At 42.9% G+C, this 26,204-nt stretch overlaps 1 protein-coding gene across 2 annotated transcripts in view; it reads left to right on the top strand.

The window, feature by feature from the left end:
- Window positions 1-2,444: 2,444 nt before the first annotated feature.
- The window catches only part of PH4alphaEFB (prolyl 4-hydroxylase subunit alpha-1), a 54,547-nt gene continuing 30,787 nt past the window's right edge, over window positions 2,445-26,204 (top strand). For both annotated transcript variants that reach the window (XM_077648281.1, XM_077648280.1), the window contains exons 1-6: window positions 2,445-2,670; window positions 9,433-9,639; window positions 10,903-11,054; window positions 19,522-19,692; window positions 25,063-25,223; window positions 25,894-25,945. In XM_077648281.1, coding sequence (XP_077504407.1) covers window positions 9,443-9,639; window positions 10,903-11,054; window positions 19,522-19,692; window positions 25,063-25,223; window positions 25,894-25,945 — 733 coding nt within the window. In that variant the 5' untranslated portion in view covers window positions 2,445-2,670; window positions 9,433-9,442. The remainder of the gene's footprint in view (window positions 2,671-9,432; window positions 9,640-10,902; window positions 11,055-19,521; window positions 19,693-25,062; window positions 25,224-25,893; window positions 25,946-26,204) is intronic.

The following is a 26,204-nucleotide window of genomic DNA, read 5'->3' as shown; positions in this document are numbered from 1 at the left end:
TGAAGTCCCCTTTCCCAGCCTGTGAATGTGCCCAACTGACACACATGTTACGCCAAGTTTTTCCCCAGAGGTTTCTGTGGTGACTTTGCACTTAAGATCGGATTCAGTTTTGTTGGCTTCTTCATTTATGCCGTTCGGTTATTGTTAACGGTTATCGACAGAAAGCAGGAGCATGCTTAATTCATGACAATTTATTCGATTACTTGAAACTGAAATATGCGAAAACTTTTTAGGAAGTGTCAAAAAGAAAAAAAAGTCACAAACAGCATAATTTCTCCCAGTTGGTAGCTTCATTGCAATAGTAAGGCGCGTGAAATCAGAAATGTGCGCGACAGAGGCGCCTTGCTAAGTTTCAGAGAAAGATTCATGTATTAATTGTTTTCAGGCTCTTTCAGTAATGCTTGGGAGCAAAGAAAAATTTGTTCTCGCGATTTTTGCCTGGCATTGCAACACAGTGGGTCGTAGGGCACGCGTAGTGCAAAACACCGAATTAATTTTGAACACCTGGGTTTCTTATGCCAGGCCTCGAAATATAAGTACACGAACATTTTTGCAATTCACCTCTATCTGCATTATCAATTCATCGCTGCAACTGCATTAGGAAGTTAACATAATTAACCTTGTCTGTGTGTCTACACGTGCCTTCATATTTCTCCTCAGTTGTCAGCGTCGAGCGCATCTAATTTCGACGCTTAAATGTCTCTCCTTATGATATACTCCGTTGTGGACCTCCCTCTTAGGACCACGTGGAAGCGCAGCATGCGAAATTTTGGAAGGGAGGCGTGGGGATCTTTTGTGTTCCCCAGGGGCATTGGCGTCCGCAAAGGGGGAAGGGGTGGTTCACTCCTCCCCTAGGATTTTGGGTAATATACAGTTTTTTTGTATGCACTAGCAACGTGCGTTACACAGCTCCCCACTCCTCCACTGACGAAATTTTGACCCCCCTATTGGGGGATAGCCTCCAAACCTGACCCATAAATCCACCCTCGCTGAAGAACTCGAAGGTTTTTACTGCATCGAAAACATAGGGCATCTCCTGGTACTAGATGTGACGAAACGAAACTCGGACTGCTTACCCTGCTTCAGGCCAAGATATTCCACCCCGCTGTTACAAAAGCCATCGAGGTAACTCTGACCTACCAGTTACCACCAGCACTGTCGAACACTCCTCCATTAAGGAGACTGAAAACGTGGCTCCGTTCAGCAATGCAAAATGGGAGTCTGGATGGCCTTTGTATGACGAGTGTGCACCGAGAGACTGTAATGTAACACAAGAATGGCTTTATAAATTTGCTCAGGAAAACCCTAGGCTTCTGCAGCTGCTGTTCAAGGAAGAATGGTTGACTGCAGTTGCATGTTGGTGTACATATATTGTGTTGTGGCTGTTCACCATTTAGCGTGAGTCGCGAACCCGCATGCAGCGAGTCTGACCGCTCTTGTTCACGAAGCGACAGCAACTTTTCGCATTTTTGCTTGTTAAGTTCTATGCTTTGTTCATTAATAAAATCCAATGCCTCCAAGCCGCCGCGATGGCTCAGTGGTTATGGCGCTCGGCTGCTGACGCGAACGACGCGGGCTCGATCCCGACCGCGGCGGTCGAATTTCGATGGAGGCGAAATTCTAGAGGCCCGTGTACTGTGCGATGTCAGTGAACGTTAAAACACCCCAGGTGGTCGAAATTTCTGGAGCCCTTCACTACGGCGTCCCTCATAGCCTGAGTCGCATTGGGACGTAAAAACCCCATAAACCAAACCAATGTGGCTCCAGCCCGGCACTAATATGCCGTTTCTAATTTTTGTCTGATGCATACCGGATACCTCCCCCTCCCTCCACCTGGCCCTCTATATATATATAGTAACAGACTCCCCCCCCCCCCCCCCCCCCCCCCCTTGTCCAAGGGTCGAAACAGCACGATTCAAAGTGAGAGAGGCTTCTTACGCGTCTGCCCTTCCACTCGAAATAATCTGTGCAGCCTGTGTTAAAAGTTTATAGCCCGGAGGGGCTTTCTTCTGGGCTATGCTGTGTGGCTCGTTATGCATCGCCAGCGTTCCAAATCTCTTGAAGGTCAGGGAAACTTTCGTCTTCACCCTTCTGAATTTTAGGACTTTCACATATTATGGTGCCTCGATGCAGCGTTGCTCTGGTGCCAACGAAACGCTGTGTCGAGGCACCCGATCACGCTAAATTAATTGTGTCCCAGTCCCACGACACCGCTTGGACGGAAACCCTTTGGGCTGTTTACCTCACTGTAGCCCCGACAAATGTTTGCGGTAGCCACTGTAACTTACTGAGGCTGAACCTTGAGTAAGCCATGGCCGCGGCCGGGTTTGTGGGCGATGGACGCGTTCTGAAAATGCGCGCGCTTGAGCTATGAAAATAGCTCCCAACAAGAAAACGAGCGCCATCTCTTGACGGCATTTCGCACCAGTACGCGGGAGCCGCGCGATAGCTACGAAATCAATCGGAGCGGCACTCCAGCCAGCGGACTCTGCCCGACGCGAGCCCAGCCAGCCGCAGAGCTCCGCGAGTGCAGCCTCCTTTGAACGTGCGGCTGATGTTTTAGCGGTTTACCGTAGCGAAAGTTGACCTGCTGCCGGAGGTTGCGGTCAGGCAGTGCCCTGCGTTCAGTCGTCGTCAAGTTCTGGCCTTCAATATTTGTGAAGTCTTCTTGTAAGTACAGTATGATTTGCTTCTGTGCATGCGTCTTGCTTATACGGCCACGTCTTAAAAAAGGAGCTCCCACTCGTGGCCTTGACAACTGACGGAAATGTGAAGCTGAAGAGACGGAGATAATCGGCGCCGTGGAGAGGTTCCTGGTTGCTTCTTTGTGCAATACTGGGTGAAGTGGGATGCGCCAGTGGATAAAGAGTTTCGTGGCTACTGCTCTGTGGGATGTTGATTATCGCTGTGGGAAACGTTGTATCTTAGTGCGCGTAGGCGCGTTGGCTCTGCTTTGAAAGAGAAACTGCAGTGAGGAAGCCATAGGCTCGGAAGCGATAGCACGTCCGCTCCCTGCTCATCGTGCATGGGCTTCGCCCTTGTAGCCTTTGCAAGCGCGTCCACGAGCCCCTTGTTTCTGTCGAAATTCGAAGAGAAAAAAGTTACGTGTAGTGGTTAACCGTGCGTGCGTAACGTGCGGAGTAATCGTGGATGTTGTGAAATAAAAAAAAAAATCCCAACTGGTCAAACTCGTGTAATGAACAAATTCCCAGTTGATTGAATTTAAACCAGTTGATACGCAGTTTGAAGCAACTGGAAGCCAGCTGGAATCAACTGGGAACTGGTTTCTTAAACCAGTATGATCAGTTAGGATTTTAACCTGTAGGTACTAATTATAGACTGAAATTTACATCTTATGTCTTGATAAAGTCGAAACTGGCACAGATATTTTGGAGCTACCCTTCGCAAAGCAGCCACACTAGCCGTGAGTCAAAGGATATCAGTTAATGGACTAAGCTTATAGCGTAATTTGAGTGTGCAGATTGTGTAGAACTTTCACAGCTGAGCTACATATTTTATTGTCTGCAACCATCCTAGAATCAGCTGCTCTAAAATTCAGCATACATAGAAACAAAATGTCTTCCCCAATGAGTGTGTATGCATGAAAACTTCATTATAATTAAAGTGTTATCTCGAAGGAAGTTCAAGTTGTGCACATAAAAATTTGAACTATATGCATACTTAGAAATTGAAATGTTGTCCTTCCAACTATACGCTGCCAAGCAGGTTATGCTGTTACATCCATGATTTTCTCATCTGAATGCTTTCTTCTGAAGGGAAGGCCAACTTTCATTTTATTCATACTTCGTGGTTGTACTTTTAATGTGCCTTAATTATGCCAGTGTTTTGTAAATATAGCATGATAGATTTTTCATTGTAGAACATATAAATGCATGATGTTCGATAATTGGCCTCTTGGGCTGTAGCATTTTCTGTTACAGGATTGAATTTAATGATAGTACACTCAAATTAAATTTTGGGATGCCCTCATTCCCAAAAGCTCATGTCACTTCACAAATATAGTCCCCACCCACTGCTGATTCATTTCCACCACTTGTGCACTAGTCTCTGCATGGCATCAAATGAAAGAATGAAAGTGGCTGCTTTTCCTCACCCTTGTTATATATAGTCTGCACCTCATGCCATCGAACACCAGGCTGTTTCCCAAGATGAAGAGACATTTGAAGGATGTGCACTTTGTGTCCACAAATGCAGTGTGCCACCATCGTAGTCAACAGTCCTCAGTCTTCTATGATGGCATGCAAAGACTAATGCACTGGTGGCTGAAGCTTGTGTCACTGCTAGTAGGGACATATGCATCAAAATGTGATGCACTCCAAGGAAAAAAGATATTCCACTCTTTCATCTGAACTTGAACTCTTTCACCTCCATCAGTTCATAAAGAAAGCTACAGCCCAAAAGGCAAAACTTATTGAACACCCCTGATAGTTTCATCGGCGCGATGCAGCATATTTATTTATCTATTTATTTATTTATCATAGTACCCACAGTGCCATTATCTGGCATTATAGTGGGGGTAGCAAAAGAAAAGACATACATAGTATCACCACGTGCAGGTGATGAGAAAAAGAAAAAATATTGTGATAGAAATAACGCAATATCATAATACATTAAAAAATGCTACAGTAAGAAAGAAAATGAATCATTTGATAATATGGACGCTACCTCTTCATGCAACTTGTTACATTTGGAAATAGTTTTTGGAAAAAAAGACATTTTGAAAAGGTCAGTTCTGCACATGTATTCTTTAACCTTAAAAATAAGTGATCATTCTTTAGTGACACGTAGTTGGGATTCAATATATATTGGTTTCGGTCAATTCTAGTTCTTGAGTAAAATATATTATGAAAACAGAGAGCTTTCCTACATTTTAGAGTGTGCCCATAGCCTATGGTGCTCTTTGCACTTGATACGCTGAAATATTTGTCTTACTTATTAAAAACAAAATGAACAACCAAATTCTGAACTCTTTTTAACTTTTGAATGTCAAGTACAGATTTCAGGTCATAGACTTTGCAAGCACACTTGAGTTTGAACATTTGATGTATACAACAGTTCTTTAAAAGATACATTGCAAGAAGCCCAAAACATGACAGGTTTTAGTAGTAACAAAATTGACATGGCAGTGCCAAGACATTCCACTAGTCAAGTATACACTAAGATATTTAATTCCCAATACTGACAGCAGTTTACTATCATTAGTACCCTGATCCGAGTTTACACAAGGAACGTCTGCAAGGGAATGCAACACGGTAGTTTCATCCATGAAAAAAGGAGCGCGAAAACAAGACGACGGACGAAGACAGAACACACAGCACGAGCGCTAATTTTCGACTAAAGGAAAACCACAAAACCATGTCGACCGGGACCTGAGCCTCGTTTTCGCGCTCCTTTTCTCATGGATCAATACCGACTTGCCCAATTTTCCACCCTTGTCAACGGTAGTTTTAACTAAATAAATGCTTATGGTGAAGAGCAGATATTATGGAAATATTAGCAGTTTTTATAATATTTTTCACTGGGTCTTGTTAAGGCAAAAAATCACAGTTTGAACACACCTCAGAGCTTTCACTTCTGATGAAATTCAATAGTGATCAGTCTTAGAGTGTTTTAAGAAGACAGAGTGACAAGAAATATTCCAAGAAGTTGCCTGATCACCTATATTGAACTGACTGAAGAGTATGTGACTGTGCTACGAGACAGCACCATAAATCCAAACTGAAATAGTAATGGTTAAGTGTTGGTAATGGCAATGATACATTGGTAATGAGACTGCATATCATACACAGTTGAATTGATTCTACATCTCCTTTGTGCACAGATTGAGTCCGTTCGACACAGTGAAGTAATCTCAGTTTGGGCTTAGCCATAATTATTACTATGTAGAGAACTTTTCCAGTTTTCATGTTATGACTTAGTTTCATAGTTCAATTATGTTTTCTTTGAGACCAGGTTAACAGCTACATTGTTGCAGCAGCTAGATTCCTTGCTTGACTGAAGCAGTTTGAGCATGTGATAGCTACTACTTTTTGTATACACACAGTGCTTAGCCCTTTTAGGTGCTATGTTACACAGTTGTGCGTGTTGTGTATTCACAGTTTTGTCTAGGGATTTTTTCAGACGAATTTTGCATTCTTGGTATTGCAGCTGTGGTGTTTTTCATGTTTGCTAGTGAATGCAGTAAGTAATATTTCTAAAAACATTGTTCTCGGTAGCACATCCTTTGACAATACTCATGCAGAGTGATTTTGTTTTTTTTTACATTTCTAGCCTCATGTGCATCTCTGAAGAAAACATATATTTGATCTCTTGAGTACTCAGTTGACAAATCCTGGTGTTTCGGATGTTACAATTTCCAACCATCTAAGCACTTTGTACGAAACTGTGAACATATGTATACAAAAATAATCATTGATGTTTTGCTTGCTAATTAGCTTCCTTGTGGACTGCATGGACAGTGTAGCAGAAGAGAGAGAAGAAACCAAATTTATTTGGCCGGATAGTTATATAGGGCCGGGTTACACTGCCCTATTAGATGGCCAACAGGTTAAGCCTACTAGCGATCTCATAGGCACGCTTGAGGATCCGGTCTTCTATGTCTGGGTTCGAGCTGCGCAGCAGGGTTTCCCAGTCATCTGGAAGCAGTTGCCCTAATTCTGGAGGTGAGGGGTCCTCCTTGCATCCCCAGTATATGGTTGAGAGTAGCGCTGTCATTGCACAGTGTGCATGCGGGAGAAAATTGATTTGGCAACATATGGGATAGAACTACCGGGTTAGCGAAGGAACTCGTTTGGAGTCTTCTCTAGGGGATTTCCTGCTCTTTATTGATTCTCTTGTGGGAGGGTGGAAACTTATTTCGTGGAAGGTGGAAGTGGTGGGTTAGATCATGAAATGAGATGAGGCTATCCTTGGCTGTCCCCAGAGCGGAGGTGTCCACCACCTGGCCGACCGATCCTCAGGCTGTCTGGTGAGCCGCCTCGTTTGGGTTGCCAGAGTGTGTCGGCACTCAAATCAATTCAGTGTCCCTGTCTGGGGAGGGGATCTCGTTAAGAATATTGAAAGTGGACTGTGCGATTCTACCCCGGACGAAATTGGATATGGCAGTCTTGGAGTCTCTGATGATAATATCTGCCTGTGAGTCTGCAATGGCTAAAGGGATGGCTGCCTCCTCAGCCATTGTGGATGTACACACACAGATGGAGGCTGACACGACTGTGGCGTGTGTTGCCGTAACCCCTGCCATTGCAAATGCTCTCTTGGGAGCTGGATGCTCAGCCACATCGACATAAGTAACACCGGGTTGCTGCTTATATTTCCGATGGACAGTCGGAGCCCTGGCCATCCTCCTACCCTCGTGGTGTATAGGAGGCATGTTTTTTGGAAGACGTGTAATAGTGAGCCATTTCCTGATTGGTGTGGGTAGGTCTCTTGGTTCATCTATTTCTGGCTCTGCACTTACGCCTAATGTGACAAGGATACTTCTGCTATCTGTGTGGTGATGTGGGCCGCGCAGAGTTCCTCAAGTGTGTTGTGAATGCCGAGTTGGAGAAGTCATTCTGTAGATGGTCTAGTGAGGAAGGCCTAATGCCACTTTGAATGCTTGTCTGATAAGGGGGGAAAATTGTTTTTCGCGAGAGAAATGCTGAAGAGCACCTGAGAGAGCTAACTGACGTGGTTATTACCATTTCTTCATTATTTCAAGCTTTCTTGAAGCCTGTGTATTTACGCAATAACATTGAGGAGCTCGTGTCACAGAAAAGGCAGCAGCAGTGGTGTTGACCATGAGCGAAAAATCCACGAAAAATCTCCACAGAGGAGCAACCCACCATGGCAGGTGGCAGTTAAATAGATTTTTGGTCGTGAGAGAGCAACCTGGGCTACATATGTCCCGCCAGTGGCAGCACCTGCCATCACAAAACAGTGGCGCATCGCTTGACCGCTGCCACTGCACCAGGAGTGGTATGAGGACTCCTAGCAATCTATAAATGTAAAGTCGAGAATGACCATCTCTGCATTTATGTTCATCAGTCCATTAACTCTGTTGTATCATACCCTTAAAGGGGCTCTGAAAGGGGCTCTCAATACTGTTGCGGTATGTCTAGGATGCTAAAAAATGCTGCTTATCAAATATCGTCCAGCAAGAATTTTTTTAATGCGTTTTGTGGAAGCTGAGTTATCTGTAGTTAAATTGATTTTTGGTCATGAGAGAGCAACCTGGGCTACATATGTCCCACCAGTGGCAGCACCTGCCGTCACAAAACAGTGGCGCATCGCTTGACCACTGCACCACTGCACCAGGAGTGGTATGAGGACTCCTAGCAATCTATAAATGTAAAGTTGAGAATGACCAATTCTGCATTTATGATCACTCATCACTTTTGCACACTGAAATGTCGGCGCTCCTCCACCGGCCCCTCCTGCTCGGCCCCACCGCCGGCTGCCAACGCGCGTAGGAGTTGGCCGGGGGGGCGGAGCTTCCGGCCGCGGCCATGGTAGCTGCGTGACATCAGAAAGAGTTGGCGCGGTTAACCAATGATAGCCCTCCGCTGCAGACATAACAAGCGCTGCATGACGCATTGCACATGGATTCGGGCGAAAGCCTGGCACCGCTGGTCACCCCGAGGCATAGAAGCACGAATTTTTAAAAATATATTGTAAATGGTCTGCTTGCTATTGAGGTCTTGTACGTGGCATGAACGCTCGGTGGCCTATACTCTAAATAATGCAAGCGCATTATAACCAACCTCAAACACCCTTGAGGGACCCCTTAAGGCGGAGCTTAAGTGTCCCCTCCAATTTGTTTAATGGTCGTGTTATTTTAAACAACCCTGAAATGTAAGGACTAGAAAGTGCAAGATTGTGAGCATATTTTTCACCCACCACTGTGGACATAGTGGCTATCCCATTGAGGAAAATAAGCAAGAAATTGAAGTTCTAAAAACATATTGGAACCAGTTGGAACCATTGTGTTTCCACATGGATGCAAATGTGTTTTTAGAATTTATAATGGTTTATTTTTGTTTCGTTTTTATTTCTTTCCTGGGGTTGTATCAGTTAAAAAAATCTGGACTGTTCTTTTGCAGGTGATCCCCTGATCTCGTGTTGCTACCATCAGTTATAGTACCAGAGTCAGATGAGGCCCTCTATCATTTTGGCTAAATTTTCTTTAATTTTTAAGCGGGCCCCTGCTTTGTATCTTGCAGTAGATAATATGTTAAAAGTAGATATTTGGCATTCATGAACTCATTATGTTAAACTTACGTTGGAGACTTTATATTGGTTAATCCTACTTGATTAATTCTTTTTTTTTGTGTGTGTGTGTAGTAGCATGTGTGAAGCACCTTTTATTAACTCTGCACTGCCATCTAGCTTTTATCGTGCCAGGTTTAAACATATTATTCTTTTTTGCAGGTCTCCGAAAATGGCAGGTGTCCAGAAGTTCTTCATGCATGCAGTCCTAATCACATGCATTTGCACCCTCCTGAGCACTCAAGTTCAAAGCGAAGTGTTCACTGCTTTGGCTGACCTTGAGCATCTACTGCGTACAGAAGGCGCTGTTGTCCAGACACTTCAGCGGTACCTGGATGCTGAGGAAGGTCGGCTAGAGAAGATCAAGAAGTAAGTCACCTCTCAGTGCATGACTTCTTTTCATTTTCGTTGCATGCGTTGGCTGTGTTTTTGTAATGGCTAAGCAAGCATTTCAGTAAAGGAAATGCAACAGCAAGCATGTTTCTAGAGCTTATTCACACAATGCTACACGTTGAATGTCGTGTAATAGCTGGAATGCTGAGATCTTGTGCATAGATCGGCAGAATTTATTTCATATGTTGACTTTCTCACTGCATGGTGAATATTTCATTTCCTCAATATTTTTCTACATTTCTTTGCACCAGGTGTGTGCTTAGGTGGTTCTCTTTGTTTACATTAAATGCACACCACTGCCTTGGAAAACTTGGCACAAATGGCACCCACATAAAAAAGATACACACAGGTGCTACAATCACATAAATAAAAACACACAAATAGGTTTTGTTTTTGAACTGCACCACTGTATTCTTGTGCAGTTTTTGATATCATCGAGCTGAACTCAATCGAATGGCATTTGAGCACATTATTTAGGAATGTAATTGGTTCAAGAAGTTTGATATCAGTAAAGATGCTCACATTGGGCTGTAAAGAAAATAATATTTATTTGATCAGATTGTTCTTCTTTTGACATATTTTTACCATGGTAGCCGTACTAGGCAGCTTCTTTTGGAATTACAGCTTTGTTGTTGTGCACAATAGAAAAATTCGGGAGGGGGGAGGCATACCTTCTACTGCCTTGATAGTAAAAGTAGCTTGGATTGTTCAACCTTCATGGGGTGTTTATGCTGACATGTCAGGATGGAAAGGATTTTTCTATCCTGCCATGCTAGAAAATGCTAGGACATTCTTCAGCTTTCCTTTGAAAAGATTTACAAGATTTACAGAGCTGGGAAGCGGCTCATTACTGCTGCCCAGCTTGCACTGTTTGTGCATGCAACTTCACTGGTAACATAGGTGGCTGTCACGAGATGGTGCTGGAGGTATTGTTGGCTTGGAGTTCCTGTCAATGCATCTTCGTGGCTTGTGCCAAGATGTGTGGAAGGGATGGGCACTCTGTGTTAAGCTGGCTGGGGTTTACAGGCATAATATAGAGAAGCGGGCTAGTTGGTTATTACAGTTACAGTTATTGCCATCACATCTTTGGCTCCAGGAAGGACAATGAAAAAATTAGGAGTTTTTTGTTTGAAATAAACAACAAAATAATAGAAAAATTGTGTCAATGAGCTTGCTTGTCTTAAGTAGTCTCCAACTTATTGTAAGCAATCTTCGGCTTTCGTTTTTTGTTTTATCCAGGCTCAGGCAGGAATTCAACCAGCTGCACAAAGCTGCTAGTCGAGATGGTGATGAGTTCATTTCCAACCCCGTCAATGCATTCCTGCTTGTGAAAAAACTCACAGCTGATTGGAAGGCTGTCGCAAGGTTGATGTTGGACACTGAAGGGAAAGGTGAGCAGTCCAGGTTTGCTGTTGCTGATTGCTTCCTTTAATAGTTTCAATCGTAGAACACAATATGTGTACCTGTTTTGCAGCTTCAAATGCACCTGCAGTGTTTTGGGCATAGAGTTATTGAATTATTCAACACTTACAGAATGATTAAAAAGTCTAAAACTTATGATTAGTCGTAGCCCTTGTATCAAGGTAGGTTGTTAGTGATCCGTAACGTTTTTGCGTGTTGTTAAATGCGTCACCGTCCACTTTTCTTGTGGAACACTGTGTGGGTGTGAAGTTTGCTGCAGAATTCTTTTGTGCCATAATATAACTGCGCTGCATGTTCAGTGTTGCAGTTAGGTGGCCACCCTAGCTTGTGCCACAACTCATTAGCAAAACTGGCTGACTGCACTGCACGCAAGAAAGTATATGCTTGCCTTGCAGCTTTTTATATCAGTTAATAACCGTCTGCTATTCATGCAGTACACATCACGGATAAAACAGCGCATTATTAATTTCCCAAATTCCTAAACTCTTGCCACAGAAACTCATATTTCCAGCGGCTGTATCTCGCAAACAGCTGATGTTCACAAATGCTGTTTCAGCAGCAAGGCAGAGCCTCATAGCGGCCTTATTTACGCACCAGGACCATAGAACAAATACTGTCATGCGCTTGCAGCACGAACAGCATGTCCATTGAGAATGTTTTACAGTTTTGATTATAGCAACATAGTGCTGTTTCGAATGCACATGACCTGGAATCTAGGCTTGCAGCCACACGATGTGTAGTAATTCCACTAGATTCACTAGTAGTAACACATCACTTTCAGTAGACAGAGATAGCAAATTAAGCTATTTAAGCGAGCAGACACGTAAAAAATTACTCACCTTTCTTAAAATGGCATTCCGGCTGTCAGCACTCTCAAGCACAGCACATGGGCTCATCCGCTTTAATTTGTTTACCTGTCGCAAAGCATAAGCCATGCACAAGACAGACCTCGATACCGGGGATTTCAATACACGGCAACAGTCTTGTATGTTGCTCATTAGGCCGGTGCCACCGTAGTTGGACGGGTTGATATTTTTACTTTTCTGTTTCACGCAGTTCAGGGCGTATCCACTCAGTCACACAGTTTTACAGGCTGGATAAAAATTCGTCTGCGATGAGAATCTACGACGAGACGTGAAAATGCTCACAGTTCACAGATTACAAGGAGTTAAATGCTGCGGCTGGCTGCAGCAGCCACGCACACAACTGCGAACATGGCGAATGCGGCGCTAGCTGCTAGCGCCCCTTCTGGACGACGTCACATGAATACCTCCTATAGTGATGCCCTGATGTAGTGATGTTATGGTAGCATGTTTTAGTGATATTGGGTATGTTGGATTTCAATGTGTCAACTGGATATAAATGGCTCACAGGGCTTTGGCTTCATCTTACCTTGCATATAGCAAAATGGATGAGTGGTAAATTTGCCTCATATTTTGTTTCGTTTGACAGTTCGGCAGCTTCTAGACCTAATGAGAAACTTCGGTTGGCAAAAATGGTTCACTTTAAGGAAACCAGATGCCGCCACTATAATTGGATATTTTGGTAGCATGTTCAACTCTCATTCTAAAAATGCCTCCTGCAGTTGCAGTGGCTCAGCAGCTTGACATTGAAGGTTCAGGACATGGCAGCACTGGAGTGGCTGCATTACAATGGAAGTGTAATGCAAAACTGCTCATACGGTGAGGTTATGACATGAACAAAAACCCAGATGGCTAGAATCGGCCTGGAACCTTCGAGTACAGCATCCCTTGTAGCGTACATTGTACCTTCTTTGGGACTTAATATAACAGTGAAATAACAATGAAATTATCTCATATCATTTTTCATATCCAGACTCATGGTGTGTAAAACAGCAGGATATTTTTCTTTTAAGCATGCGGCTGTGTGGAATCAATTTCTTGCTTGAGAAAATTATAGGCTTTATTTCTTGTATAGAACACTTGCATTCTGCAAAAGGCAAGGTATCAGGCTAAAAAAAGTGGCAGACTGGCCAAGTTCGTACCAGTTTATAGGGGGCACGAGAGAAGAGAAGTCAGCAGCAGAAGGAGGACAGAAAAAGGACAGCACTCACCCTATCTTTTAGCCACTGTCTTTGTTGTTTGGTGCTGTTTACTGCGTAAGTAGAATATCTCACGTTGGCCTCAGAAGATGTATTAATAGGCATTTGCCATAGCTACTATAATGTTAGGTATGTTCATTTTTTATTTAATTATCTGTTCTCTTTTGTCAGTTCTTAGCTGTATTCTTTGTGGACTGCATGTAGTTCATATATAATGGCGAGGAGGCCGCTATATAACACTAGAGTCAGTTATAGGAGGTTTGTTTTTAAATCAGGGTTTAAGAGCTTAAATCTGTTGCCAGAGTAGTTCTAATGGTTCACGTACAGAGGTATTATCAAAGCTTTTATCACAAAGTAATCCTGCCCACTACTGACAATATGGTGAGTAGGACAAATTGCCGGGCTAGTTGGTAATGATCCATTCTTGTTGACAGCGCGTTAAAGCACAGGGACAGAAGAAACACAGAGGACGACGTCACAGGCGCTGATCTTCAACTTTATTCAAGAATCATCGAAACACTGCATATATACCCATGACAGAGATGCCACCAAGCGGCGAAAGTTTTATGCGCTCGTGGAAACAGAGATGATAAGGCAGGTGGGGCAAAATGACAAAGGCTAAAAAAACCGAAAAATTTTGAACAGAGCAGGAAAAAGCAGAGCAAGAAGATGCAAAAAACTTTACCAAGTCATTTGAAAGAAACACTCCGACACGTGAAAATAGTGACGCAGATGACAGACAGAATTTTGAAGACGGTTCCCGAAAACATTGAACCAAAATATACGTGTAAAACAAAAATCAAACGGGGCGAAAAAAGAAAACATAGTGGCAAGCAAAAACCAACAATGAAAAAGCACAGTGGTGATTGGATAGGCAAACGAAAATTTAACGATACAGGTGAAGCCTACAATTAATGCGGCTAAACACAGAAGATAAAATGCGCTGGATAGATAAAACGATAAAAAACTGGGAGGAGCATGAAAGATGAAGCCAACAAAAAACACGGCTAAAGCTAAAAGATGAGGTGCATAAAAACAATAAAAGCGAAAAGGAGAAAATAGTGGGAAAAAAATTTTTGTTGATGCGAAGCAAGTCTGAAGGAAAGAAGTTTCCAATAAAAAAAACAATTTCGCATTTAAGTGATAATCATTTATCTCTGTTAACTGCTGACAAGGAGGGGGGGTTTGTGATTCTACCTGAACAATTGTACCTGTCCAAGGCCGCCGAAGCAATTCAGGCAGCGTTTAAAAATAGCCCGGTCACTTTAGCAGCCAAGCAAAGAAATGTAGCTAAAAAACTTTGCCAAAGATTTAATCTCGAAAAGCTGGCTCATTCAATAGAAGGTAACAATAACACTTGCTTGCAAATGTTCTTCACCGCCAAAACACACAAGGTAGGGTGCCCTCTGCGTGTTATTGTTTCGGAGAAAAATACCTGGCAGAAAGATGTAGCTAAGTACTTGCAAGATAACCTGAAATTGCTTTCTATTCATGATCCCTTTCTGGTGAAGAACACGGAACAAGTCATTGGGTTATTGAATGCGAATAGAGGTAAAGTCTTTCGCGGTTTTTCTATAGACGTCAAGGATTTGTTTTATTCTATCCCTCAAAATGACCTCATGAAATGCGTTCGCGAAGCTATCGACAATCACGGCGCCATAACCTTCCAGAATGAGTGTGGTGTTTCGGTGGATGGGTTCTTGGAATTGCTCTTTGTATACCTAAAATCAACTGTTACTGAATGGAATGGGTCACGTTTCATTCAAAAACAAGGAATCTGTATAGGATCATGCATTGCCCCCGTGCTTAGCGATCTTTTTCTTGCCATGCATGACAGAGCTCTCAGGAACCAATTTGAGCATTCAAGCGTTCAAAAAATTTTCCGCTTCGTCGATGATTTCTTAGTCCTTTTAGACTGCGACAACGAAGCTTTTATTCAGGAAGTGCCTCAAATTTTTAGTGTTTTTAAGGGTACTGTAGCTCCACTCGAACTAACACACGAACTGCCGGACAATGATTCCTTGCGCTTCCTGGAGCTAAGGATTTTCTTCACGCCCAATCACGTGTGCTGGGCATTTGAACCGAGGGGCAAAAAGGCCATCCTACCTTATGACTCCGCTCACTCGAAGCTGGTGAAAAGAGGTATTATCCAGTCTTCCTTTCTTAACTCCTTGAACAAGTCATGTGAGCACAAACTTCAGGAAAGCTTCACAAACCAGATAAGCAGGCTCACGCACTCAGGGTACCCGCCACAACTGCTTAGTTCTGTTGCAGAAAAAGTTCTGAAAATTATCAAGCGCGAGAATAGGAGGGCTCCGGCTGAAGCGCGCAAGCAATATAAAAAGGTTGCTGTTATCCCCTACATGCACCAAATTTCACACAACCTTAAAAAAATTGGAAGCAAAGCAGGAGTGGACGTCGTTTTTTCCGCCCCTCAGCGCCTTTCGCAGCTCTGTAGGATTGTAAATGAAAAAGAGAAAAGAAAAAGAGGTTGCACCATTCGGCACAGAGATCCCTCTACGGCATGCGCGGAAGGCGTCGTTTACTCAATTCCTTTGTCCTGTCGCAAGGTATACATCGGCCAAACAAGCCGATGTATCAATGATAGGCTGAGGGAACACAAGAACGATTTATCTGGTACTTCACTCAGGAATCTGCCCGTCCACTGCCGAAACTGTGACCCACAAAATCCATGCCATCCTTTGTTCGAAAAAGCCACTGTGATAAAAAAGCACAGGAACAAGTTGACACGTGAAATAGTGGAAGCAACCGAGATTGCTAGGCACGAGGGTGAATGTGTAAGTGCACCCTCGGTTTCATTGTCGAAAAAAGAGTTAATCTTTCTATCGGGGCCTGTTTGAAGTAGTAATGGTTTTACAAAGGAGTTAAACAAAAAATTTTTTTCCCACTATTCTCTCCTTTTCGCTTTTATTGTTTTTATGCACCTCATCTTTTAGCTTTAGCCATGTTTTTTGTTGGCTTCATCTTTCATGCTCCTCCCAGTTTTTTATCGTTTTATCTATCCAGTGCATTTTATCTTCTGTGTTTAGCCGCGTTAATTGTAGGCTTCACCTGTATCGTTAAATTTTCGTTTGCCTATCCATCACCACTGTGCTTTTTCATTGTTGGTTTTTGCTTGCCACTATGCTTTTCTTTTTTCGCCACGTCTGATTTTTGTTTTACGCGTATATTTTGGTTCAATGTTTTCGGGAACCGTCTTCAAAATTCTGTCTGTCATCTGCGCCACTATTTTCACGTGTCGGAGTGTTTCTTTCAAATGACTTGGTAAAGTTTTTTGCATCTTCTTGCTCTGCTTTTTCCTGCTCTGTTCAAAATTTTTCGGTTTTTTTAGCCTTTGTCATTTTGCCCCACCTGCCTTATCATCTCTGTTTCCACGAGCGCATAAAACTTTCGCCGCTTGGTGGCGTCTCTGTCATGGGTATATATGCAGTGTTTCGATGATTCTTGAATAAAGTTGAAGATCAGCGCCTGTGACGTCGTCCTCTGCGTTTCTTCTGTCCCTGTGCTTTAACGCGCTGTCAACAAGAATATGGTGAGTGCTGTGTTATATGTCACCTTGTGCTTCTCCAGTACAGTTAAGGGTACACTCTTCACTGTAGGTTAAGGAACCATATACTACCTTTGAAGGGTACCATTCTGCCTTCATCTGTCTTGTGTCCACAACTTTATGCATGTAAGCGTGTGCAACATTTGCATGTAGGTATGTGCAACTTTTTCATGTGTGTGTACCACCTCATGCTTTACCATCTTAAACTGCGTGGTTTATTACCAGGCAGGCACCTCCAGTTACCATGTAAGAATGGTTCCTCTCTTAAAAGGTACATTACCAGACAGACAGCTCCAGCTACCATGAAAGAATGCTTCCTGCCTTAAGGGGGGAAGCGGGTCTTGAAATCGCGAAAAATGGTAAAAAATGGCAATTTTCAAAAATTGCGATTTTGAAGTCTTTAATGTCCCAGTTATGCCTCTACAAAATATTTTAGCTGAATTCCAACTCAAAATATGAAAAAAACGGCAATTTAGAAACGTCGGTGAGCCGAAATTAAACGCCAAGCGCGAAGGTTTGCCCCATTTTCAAGCTGCCGTAGCTCCGCGCGACGCGAACCGATCGGCGCCATCTTGGTCTCGTTTGAAAGCTGGTGTCCCGCTCTCCATTTTGACGCCTCTTGGCACGTTGTAGACCCTCGCACAGCGGAGCCATCAGCACCCGTTCGCAAGGGGGAAAGCGTCGCGAGACAGCCGCCGATTGGGTAAAACGGGCGCCTCCTTGAGGCGCAGCCCTCTGATTGGCCGTGACGCATGCTTTGCCCCTCGCGGCCGCGTTGTTCGGCTCCTTCCCGTCGTCTGCACTCGGCGAACTTGGCAGAGCGCCAAGACGTGCACTCTAAGCTGAAGCTTGAACATTCGCATTAGACACTCCTCACTGTCCTGTTCTTAACCTCGCAAGAAGCAGTTTCTCGCTTCAACCAAGGAATGGCAGCAACCAGCAGAGCTGTTGTAGCACAGCTTGGTTACAGGCCTGGGAGCTGCCTCATTGGTAGGAGCCTTGAAAAAGATAAACAGAGGCTGTGCAGGTCTGATAAGGGTCACACCAATGCTGAAAAGGTGAAGAAGAGGATGGCCAAGAAGCACAAGCCTGACAGCACTCAGGACTACTGCCCAGGAATTTTGTGAATGTGTGGCAGATTCAAAGAAAATAGCAAGTGATTTTCTGAGCTTTTTTTTTGTCAAGTGCCAATGCAAAACAGAGGTTTTCACAATCTTTACGTGAACAGATTTCTGTAATTTTAGTGGTATTGTGTTCAGCAATGACTGGGCTACATGCTAAAGCATTAAATTTTTCCATATGATCAGTAAACAAAAATGGCAGAGTAAGCAAAACTTTGAATGCAATTTTCTCAGCTTTGCTTTTTCGATCAAATGCCTTTGCCTTACGGAACTTTTCATAATGTTTGCATCGACTGATTTTATTGAAGTAGGTATCATTTTTTTCATCAACACCTCAGCTACATCCTAAAGCTTTCCAATTTTCATTAAACCCAATAGACTAGCAATTAGGCCAGATGTAAACTAATTACTCCCACATTGTTTTTTTTTCCTACTTTGTTATTCATTCATGACCTATCTGATGACTTCTAAAAAATTTTTTTAGCTTTAGGATGTGCAATGGGCTCAAGAATGACAGCATTACTTTAAAACTAGTTTTTTTAATACGAAATCACCATAATGGCCCGTAAGAAAAGACCTAAGTGGCATAAATTATTTTGCCATATCTTCATTTCTAGATGAAATATATAAAATCTGAATATATATTTGGGATTAGCATTCAAAGATATATCTGCATGCCAATTTTCAGGAAGATATGTTAAGAAATAAAAAAAAGTTTTCACGACCCTCATCCCCCCTTAAAATGTTCATTTCAAGGCAGACACCTCCAGTTACCTTGAAAGAATGCTTGCTTCCTTAAAGGGCAGCTGAAATAGCTTCTGTTGGATTGGGTTGGGCCCATATTCCAACTTGTGCCCTTTTCGAAACTGTCCCTTTCAATGACGCGTGATTGGCCAAGATGCCGGAAATGGATGCTGTGGTTCGGATGCAGTAGCTCAGATGCAGCGAAAAGTGCCAAAGAAGCCAGACAGTGACCTCACACAGACTGCTGATGTTCCAATAGTATAGCGGATGCTCAAGGACCTCGAGGAAATAAATAGCCAACATGGCAGCACACTCTGAAGTGGGATCTTTCGCTTCTGAGTGAATCCGACTGTGTTACAGCATTTTTCAGTGTGTCAAGTGGGTATAAATGGCTTGGTGTAAATATATTCTAATATAACTATATTTGGAGTCAGTTGACTTGTACACATCAATATACCGTTCACATTGCTCGTTATGACCTTTGTGGAGTTTTTTAGGGCGTGGTCACGGAATATCTGCGTGATTTGCACACCTCCTTTGTGAAGCTTTAATTTGAGGAAAAAATATGCGCAAATTACACAAGTAAATACGGTATTCATGGTATCTTCAAGGCCCTCGTGGACATCTGTGCCTGGCTTATACATGGCAGCTTAGACAAGAGGAAAATTCTTTGTTGCTTCAAGCTGTCTGTCACCTCACACAAAACATGTCGCATGTTTGCTTCTTTGCACAGAGCTGAGGCCTGCCATTTGGCCTCTGCTGGCTGCTTTAAAAAGTTGTGCATCTCTGCTTTCAAAAATGAACAGCCTCTAACCATTTTGTGAGTCTTTTAGTGAGAAAAACCTGGTGCCACATGTTTTTTCTAACACTGGTTATCTGATGTGAGTACCATTTTTATGCCTACTTGTGTGCATTAACAGCACTGGCAATTTTGTTAACAGCAATGGTGGAGAACATCACGCACTCGGGCCACTTGCGCTTCCCTGATGAGGAAGACCTGACTGGAGCAGCTTTTGCGCTACTGCGGCTACAAGACACATATCGCTTGGATACAGCTAGCCTGGCAAAGGGCCACATCCAGGGTGTCACCAGGCCTTCATCAGAGCTATCAGGTAGGCAGCACCATCCAGTTGTTCCCTTTGTTTGTGCTTTCTTGCTTGTCCTTTCCTTTTGGGAGGGCTTAAAGAATCTTTTGTCTTTGACCTTGTATACATTTTGTCACTAACTCTTGCAGGGCCTTACTGTTCACAGATTACAAACGCTGTCTTATATGTTGCTGACCCAGTAACAGAATCTGAAGAATATTTGCCTTGTTTCATAATTATTATTTTTGAGTTTTTAATTTATAAAGCTAAGCTTTGTCTCAATTGGTAGCTTGTACATTATAGATATATCCTTCTGGTTTGGGGTTTAGGTATTAGTTCATTTTGAATTCAGCAAGTAAAACACCTGTTTTTTTTTTTTTTAAGTCAGTATCACGGGCAGATCAGGTTTCTTTCTTCAGGCTATATTTACCCATGAAAATAATTAACTATTGCACTTATTCTGCTGTGGTATATAAGAAACACTTTATTTTTGTTATTGCTTACTTTTAATATTTATCGTGATTATTTCGTATCATGCATTATCATCCTTATGTGCAGCATTTCTGTGTCTTTGATAGACATGCCTGTCTTTGCACATATGCTCTGAAAACATTTCAACATTATAGCTGGGTCATTCTATGCGAAACGTCCCAGACCCCAAAAGTAGCCATCACTGATTTTGTTGAAAAAAATTCAGGTAATTGTCAGTTATGTGAATACCGTTTTTCTAAAGTATTTTCGTGGAAAAATTATTCTCTCTCACGTAAGTGCCTTTCGAAGTTTTCACGAACACGCGAAAGTTGCTTGCCGATAAATATTTCTAAGTCAGGCGTGAAAGCAGATTAAATAACTAATTCTATCTTATATTGTCATGTATGTATCTCCTTTGATGCAACGTCATTAGTGCCCCCATATAAGCCTTTGCTGCTTTTTCTCGGTAAAATAAAGAAGCAAAAAATTGTGCGTTTTTAGAATTCATTATAAATGTCGTTCATGTTTCAGTCACAATAAATTTTTTCACCGTTCACTTGGTGGTAGAGTTGCTGCCAAAAATATTTTGAACTTTCTTTAAAGAGCATTTTTTAAGAAAATCAGTCCCAAAGTTGGCAAAAAGTGATACTTTTCTTAGATTGAGACCTAAATTAAGCATAAAGGCCGTCGAGGCAAAAATACTTGAGATAACTCAGTAAACACATACACTTATTAGCTTGCAATCCACTATAGTTTGTTCGAGTAAATTTTGTCTCACACGAGAAAAAAATTTTTGAAGTTCACTACCAGTGTCAATGGTCGGCACCGCCGAAATGTGGTTTCACTGCATCACACGTGTGCGGCACCAACACTTTTTTTGGCACGCATGTTTACTTTAGGTCTTTGCCAAGCGAACATGTTCTCAGTCAGTGGATGCCAGTAAAAATCCATCTTGAACAAGGTACTTTCCTCAGTTTAACACTCATTTTTGGCCTCAGCGTGGCCAGGTAAATGAATAAAACATCGATGTGATGCTTATTGTGTGGCAGTTAATCGTAAACGTTGCAGAGGCAGAAGAACGACATGGTCATTTCTTCTCTCCTGTCTTACAACAGAATGAAAAGATGGCTTGAACGGGCCTATGGACACTTATAGCAGGAGGCTATACCCTGCAAATAAAAAATTTCTCTACATTCTTGTTCTCTGCCTTTTGTTATCTCATCTACTCATCTGTTCAACATTTCAATTTTTGGTTTCAGTATGAGGCCACCTGTATGTTCACGTCTCTTTCTTGACATGAATTTCTTGGATGTTTGAGATCGATGTGATGCCAACATGAAGTGTTGAAGACGTCGCTGCCTTGAAATAGTGGAACTGTTGCGTTCCTTTCACTGTGATTGCCATGGCGAATCTGGAAGCCAGTTCTATTTTTTTCTTGTATTTCTGCGTTGGGCATTCAGATTACTGTAACTCCTTTCACATTATTTTTTGTCAGGTAAACAGGTCCTCTGGTGATATAATTTGATCCTGATATGGCCTCTGCAAGCTTTCTCTTGCTGCGATATGTTTCAGTGTGCCACGACACCATCGCACGCACTTTTTCCATGTGAAGTAGCGAAGAAATTCCATTCTGCCAAAAGACTGATCTTGTTCATGGTAGCAGAGATTCAGAAAGTTCTTTTTATTCTTATACTGTGATGCAGCTCCATCAAAAAATAGGGAATTTTTTTTACACAAATGTAGATTGTTAAAATACTATTACAGTAAAAACAAAATGCGGCAATAGTGCTAATGGTTATTTTACTACCATTTGGCACTGAGAAAATAGCATTGACCCACATATACTGGATCCAGAGTTTACAGGCTGTGGGGTTTGATTTGGGGAGATAAATACGTTCTCCCCACTCAATCGCGGCTGACACTGTTCAAAGCACCCCGGACCCCACCCCGTGATCGCGTACGCTACCGAGCGCTCGCCGACCACGGCGGGCCTTGCTCTGAGGAAACAAAGGAACGACACACTGGCTGACACAAACAGGCATTTATTGCTACAGCAACAATAACGCCAGCTAGCAACAAGGTACTCTAATGAATCGAGGTTGTCCGACTCACCAGCAAGGTTCCGAGCGAATGTTCGCCCGCGCTAGGGCAAGGGATATATATTCCGAAGGCCGGACGGGACGAGTACGGGAGCCTGTCTCCCCGTCGTTTCCTCGCCCCGCCGGCGAAGAGCGGAGCCGCGAGCGACACGTCCCCTCGCGCTGACGATCCCAGCCGAAGCGCGAGGAAGTGACGGGAAGACAGGCTCCCGTACTCGTCCCGTCCGGCCTTTGGAGTATATATCCCTTGCCCTAGCGAGGGCGAACATTCGCTCGGAACCTTGCTGGTGAGTCGGGCGACCTTGATTCATTAGCGTACCTTGTTGCTAGCTGGCGTTATTGTTGCCGTAGCAATAAATGCCTGTTTGTGTCAGCCAGTGTGTCGTTCCTTTGTTCCCTCAGAGCAAGGCCCGCCGTGGTCGGCGAGCGCTCGGTAGCGTACGCGATCACGGGGTGGGGTCCGGGCGGCTTTGAACCGTGTCAGCCATGATTAAGCGGGGAGAAACTATTATCTCCCCGAGTCAACCCCACAAGGCGCACCCAAATTGAGCTGCAGTGCGTAGGTCTCGCGCCGCCAAAGCACAGCTGGGCAGTGCCGCCCAGTGCACTGGTAGTGAACTTCAAAAAATTTTTTCTCGCCTCAGACAAAATTTACTCGAACAAAACATTGTGGATTGCAAGCTAATAAGTGTATGTGTTTACTGAGTTATCTCAAGTATTTTTATCTCGAGGGCCTTTATGCTTAATTTAGGTCTCAATCTAAGAAAAGCATCACTTTTTGCCAACTTTGGGACTGATTTTCTTAAAAAATACTCGTTAAAGAAAGTTCAAAATATTTTGGCAGCAACTCTACCACCAAGCGAACGATGAAAAATTTATTGTGACTGAAACATGAACGACATTTATAATAAAAAATTCTGAAAATGCAAAATTTTTTCCTTCTTTATTTTACCAAGAAAAAGCAGCAAAGGCTTATATGGGGGCACTAATGATCTTGCATCAAAGAACGATGCATACACGATAATATAATATAGAACTTGTTATTTAATCTGCTTTCACGTCCGATTTAAAAATATTTATCTGCAAGCAACTTTCGCGTGTTGGCGAAAACTTCAAAAGGCACTTACGGGAGAGAAAAAATTTTTCCGCGAAAATTCTTTTTGAAAAGCGGTATTCACATAATCGACAATTAACTGAATTTTTTTCAACAAAATCGGGGATGATTGCTTTTGGGGCCTGCGACCCCAAAGCATGGAATGACCCAGCTGTCATTTGAAATTCACATCATTAGAGCAGGGCATCGTTAGCATGGTTAACACTTCACACAATAATGTCTGTATGACATCACATTAGTGCCTGTGTTCTGGCGACTTTCATCTGGCAGGTACATCTCAAACTTATTCTGAGATTAACTGCTGCCATGGACAACAAGGATCAAAAAAGGTTTAAAATTATGAGCAAAAAAAAAATGAAAGCATTGCTCCAGTATGCAGTCAAACCTCGATATAATGAGCACGGATAGTACTAATTATTGGCCATAAATATTTTTGAAAAACGCATGCAATTTCTACTTCATATATTGAACGCGGTTGGACATGAAACGATATATCGGACTTCCAAGCGCCGAACTGCCCGTTTGGATGGCAGGCTTCGCCGCACTGCAGAAGTGATCGGTGGTTATGCGGCGAGCGCTTTTGCCAAGGTTTGCACTTTTATCTCGCACTCGCCAACAGCGGCGTGTAGAGTTGCAGTCCGGCAGTCAGCACGCGTTCACGCCTCTGGCATCCGTCGACAGCGCCCTGGAAGCAGCAGCGCAGGTGGTTGTTAGCTTGCAGTAATAATCCTGCGCTCATGTCAGCTGTCGCGGAGGTGGGGAAAACGGCGATAGCTTTTGCTCTGACGCACCGCTTTCCACGCTAAGCGGCTGTGATGCGGGGAAGCCACCATAGCCGGCGCTCAACCTGCGCTTGTTGTGCTGTGCGGGGAAGCCAACCTAACTGGCGCTTGGTTCCTTGCGGCCGTTGGAGTAGCCGCGACCGCCTTCGAAACGCCGCCAAAACCTGGCAAATCGTCTCTACGTTTCTCTAGTAAGGATCGCCAGGATTGCTGTCCCTTCAGTGACTAAATTTCGCCGTTGTTGCGCGCGTTTCTGACGAAATTTTATATTACAAATTTTGGCTGTAGCGAACTATTTCACGATTTTTTCCTTGTTTGCTATAATGAGGTATCACTGTAGTTTCAAGATATATGCTAGTTTCTGTATGGTGCCTTCAGTTTTTTGCCTTACAAACTACATTTCCTGGAATTCACCTTTTTGAGCAGAACTTGGTTTATTCTGATTATTGTGAAATATGTTCAAGATGCTGAAAGTAAATGAAATCAGCTTTTCCTGAAAACGAAGCACCATAATTACAGCCGGTGCTGCAAATCATGTAAATTTAGCACGTGGCTTATTTTAGACATATATTGTTTGACCTTAGTTTCTAAGATTTACTAGACGCACTTCCGTTTCAGATTTTGAAAACCTAGTCTTCAGAGTGATGCTTCATTTGAGGGCCTTGCTTCTTTCTAAAGTTTTGTAATGAATGTGTAGTAATACAGATATTAGGCATTGTAGAGCACACAGTATTCAAAGCAGAAAACCAAGCTATTTATTCCTGTTTAGGCTACTAAGTCCACTCCATGCACTCTGTACATAAGTACTTAATTTTTTTTAGGGTATTGATATGAAGGCAGTTGACTCTGTGGGCTTTGCACTGCCCATGAGCTTTCTCACATTGCACTTTCTTGATTATGCTCATTCTCTTCTTATGGCCCTTGTTGACAGCTGGCGATTGCTTCGAACTGGGCCGGCAGTCATATAACAATGAGGACCACTACCACACTGTGCTCTGGATGCAAGAGGCTCTTGATCGTGTGGATGAAGAAGTAGACAAAACAGCTGACCGGGCTGAGATTTTGGAGTATCTGGCATTTTCCACATATCAGGTATGCTTAATTCTGTTTCTCATATGAGGGCTTTGGAAGAGAAAATGGCAGCAGTGTGTTTTAAAGCAGTGTGACCCCTCTCCTCCTCCTGCTTTCACCCCCAAGGAAATAAAGAAAAGGCCACAATTTAAGACAAACATAGGTCTGAAAAGCAGCTGCTTCTTGTCATCAGCATTGAGGTTTTCAGAATTGCCATCCACTTAAGCTGTTTGTGCTTGAAGGGGAATAAAAGGCACACACATACTCAATACCTTGAATACCATTTTGCATACATACGTTTATAATTAGAGGGTGTATTTTGTTCTTGTATCTTTCAGTTACCTTAGTGCGATGCCCTTGCCTGCCTTCTCTGTTCAGGTTGTAGTCTGAATGACTTTTATGTTTTCATGCTACTTTCGGGTACATTTGAAAAGGAGGTAGCATTCTCCTCAAGCGACAAATTTTCCATGGAAAACCTGCATTGGCATTTTTCTCTCGCCAAAAAAATATGGGGAAAAAAGCATTGGGCAAATTCCCTTCCAATCCAGCCAACCCCTCTGAGAGTTGCCTATATCCACCCCTGGCTACTTTGAATTTTTTTGTTGCTCTCTTTCTATTGTTTTTTTTCTTAACCAGTTGTTTTTCTTTGGGTGTCGCCTGTTAGCAATTTTTGCTCCTTTTTTTTTTGCAGCAAGGCAATGTTCATCATGCCCTGAAGCTGACAAATGATTTGCTTGCTGCTGGTGAGCCTGCATTTTGCTCCTCGAGTTTATGCCAGTATTGGTTCAGTGCTTGCTATACTGGTGTGCACTGTCACCATATTTTTGTCATTTTGTACAGCTATAGTTCAGCAACCACTGACTAAAGAAACTTCTGAAATGTTAACACAAAATCTTGATGTACTATGCACAAATGAGCTGCTTCCATGAACAATTGGAATTGAATGTTGCTGAGAGCATGTTTTAATTTGCAAATTGTGTCGGCACCTGACTCAAAACCATA

The sequence above is a fragment of the Amblyomma americanum genome, chromosome 1 (assembly GCF_052857255.1).
Source record: "Amblyomma americanum isolate KBUSLIRL-KWMA chromosome 1, ASM5285725v1, whole genome shotgun sequence".
In the NCBI taxonomy this organism is placed as follows: domain Eukaryota; kingdom Metazoa; phylum Arthropoda; class Arachnida; order Ixodida; family Ixodidae; genus Amblyomma; species Amblyomma americanum.
The sequence above is the reverse complement of the archived record's forward strand: the minus strand, read 5'-3'. Positions and strand labels throughout refer to the sequence as shown.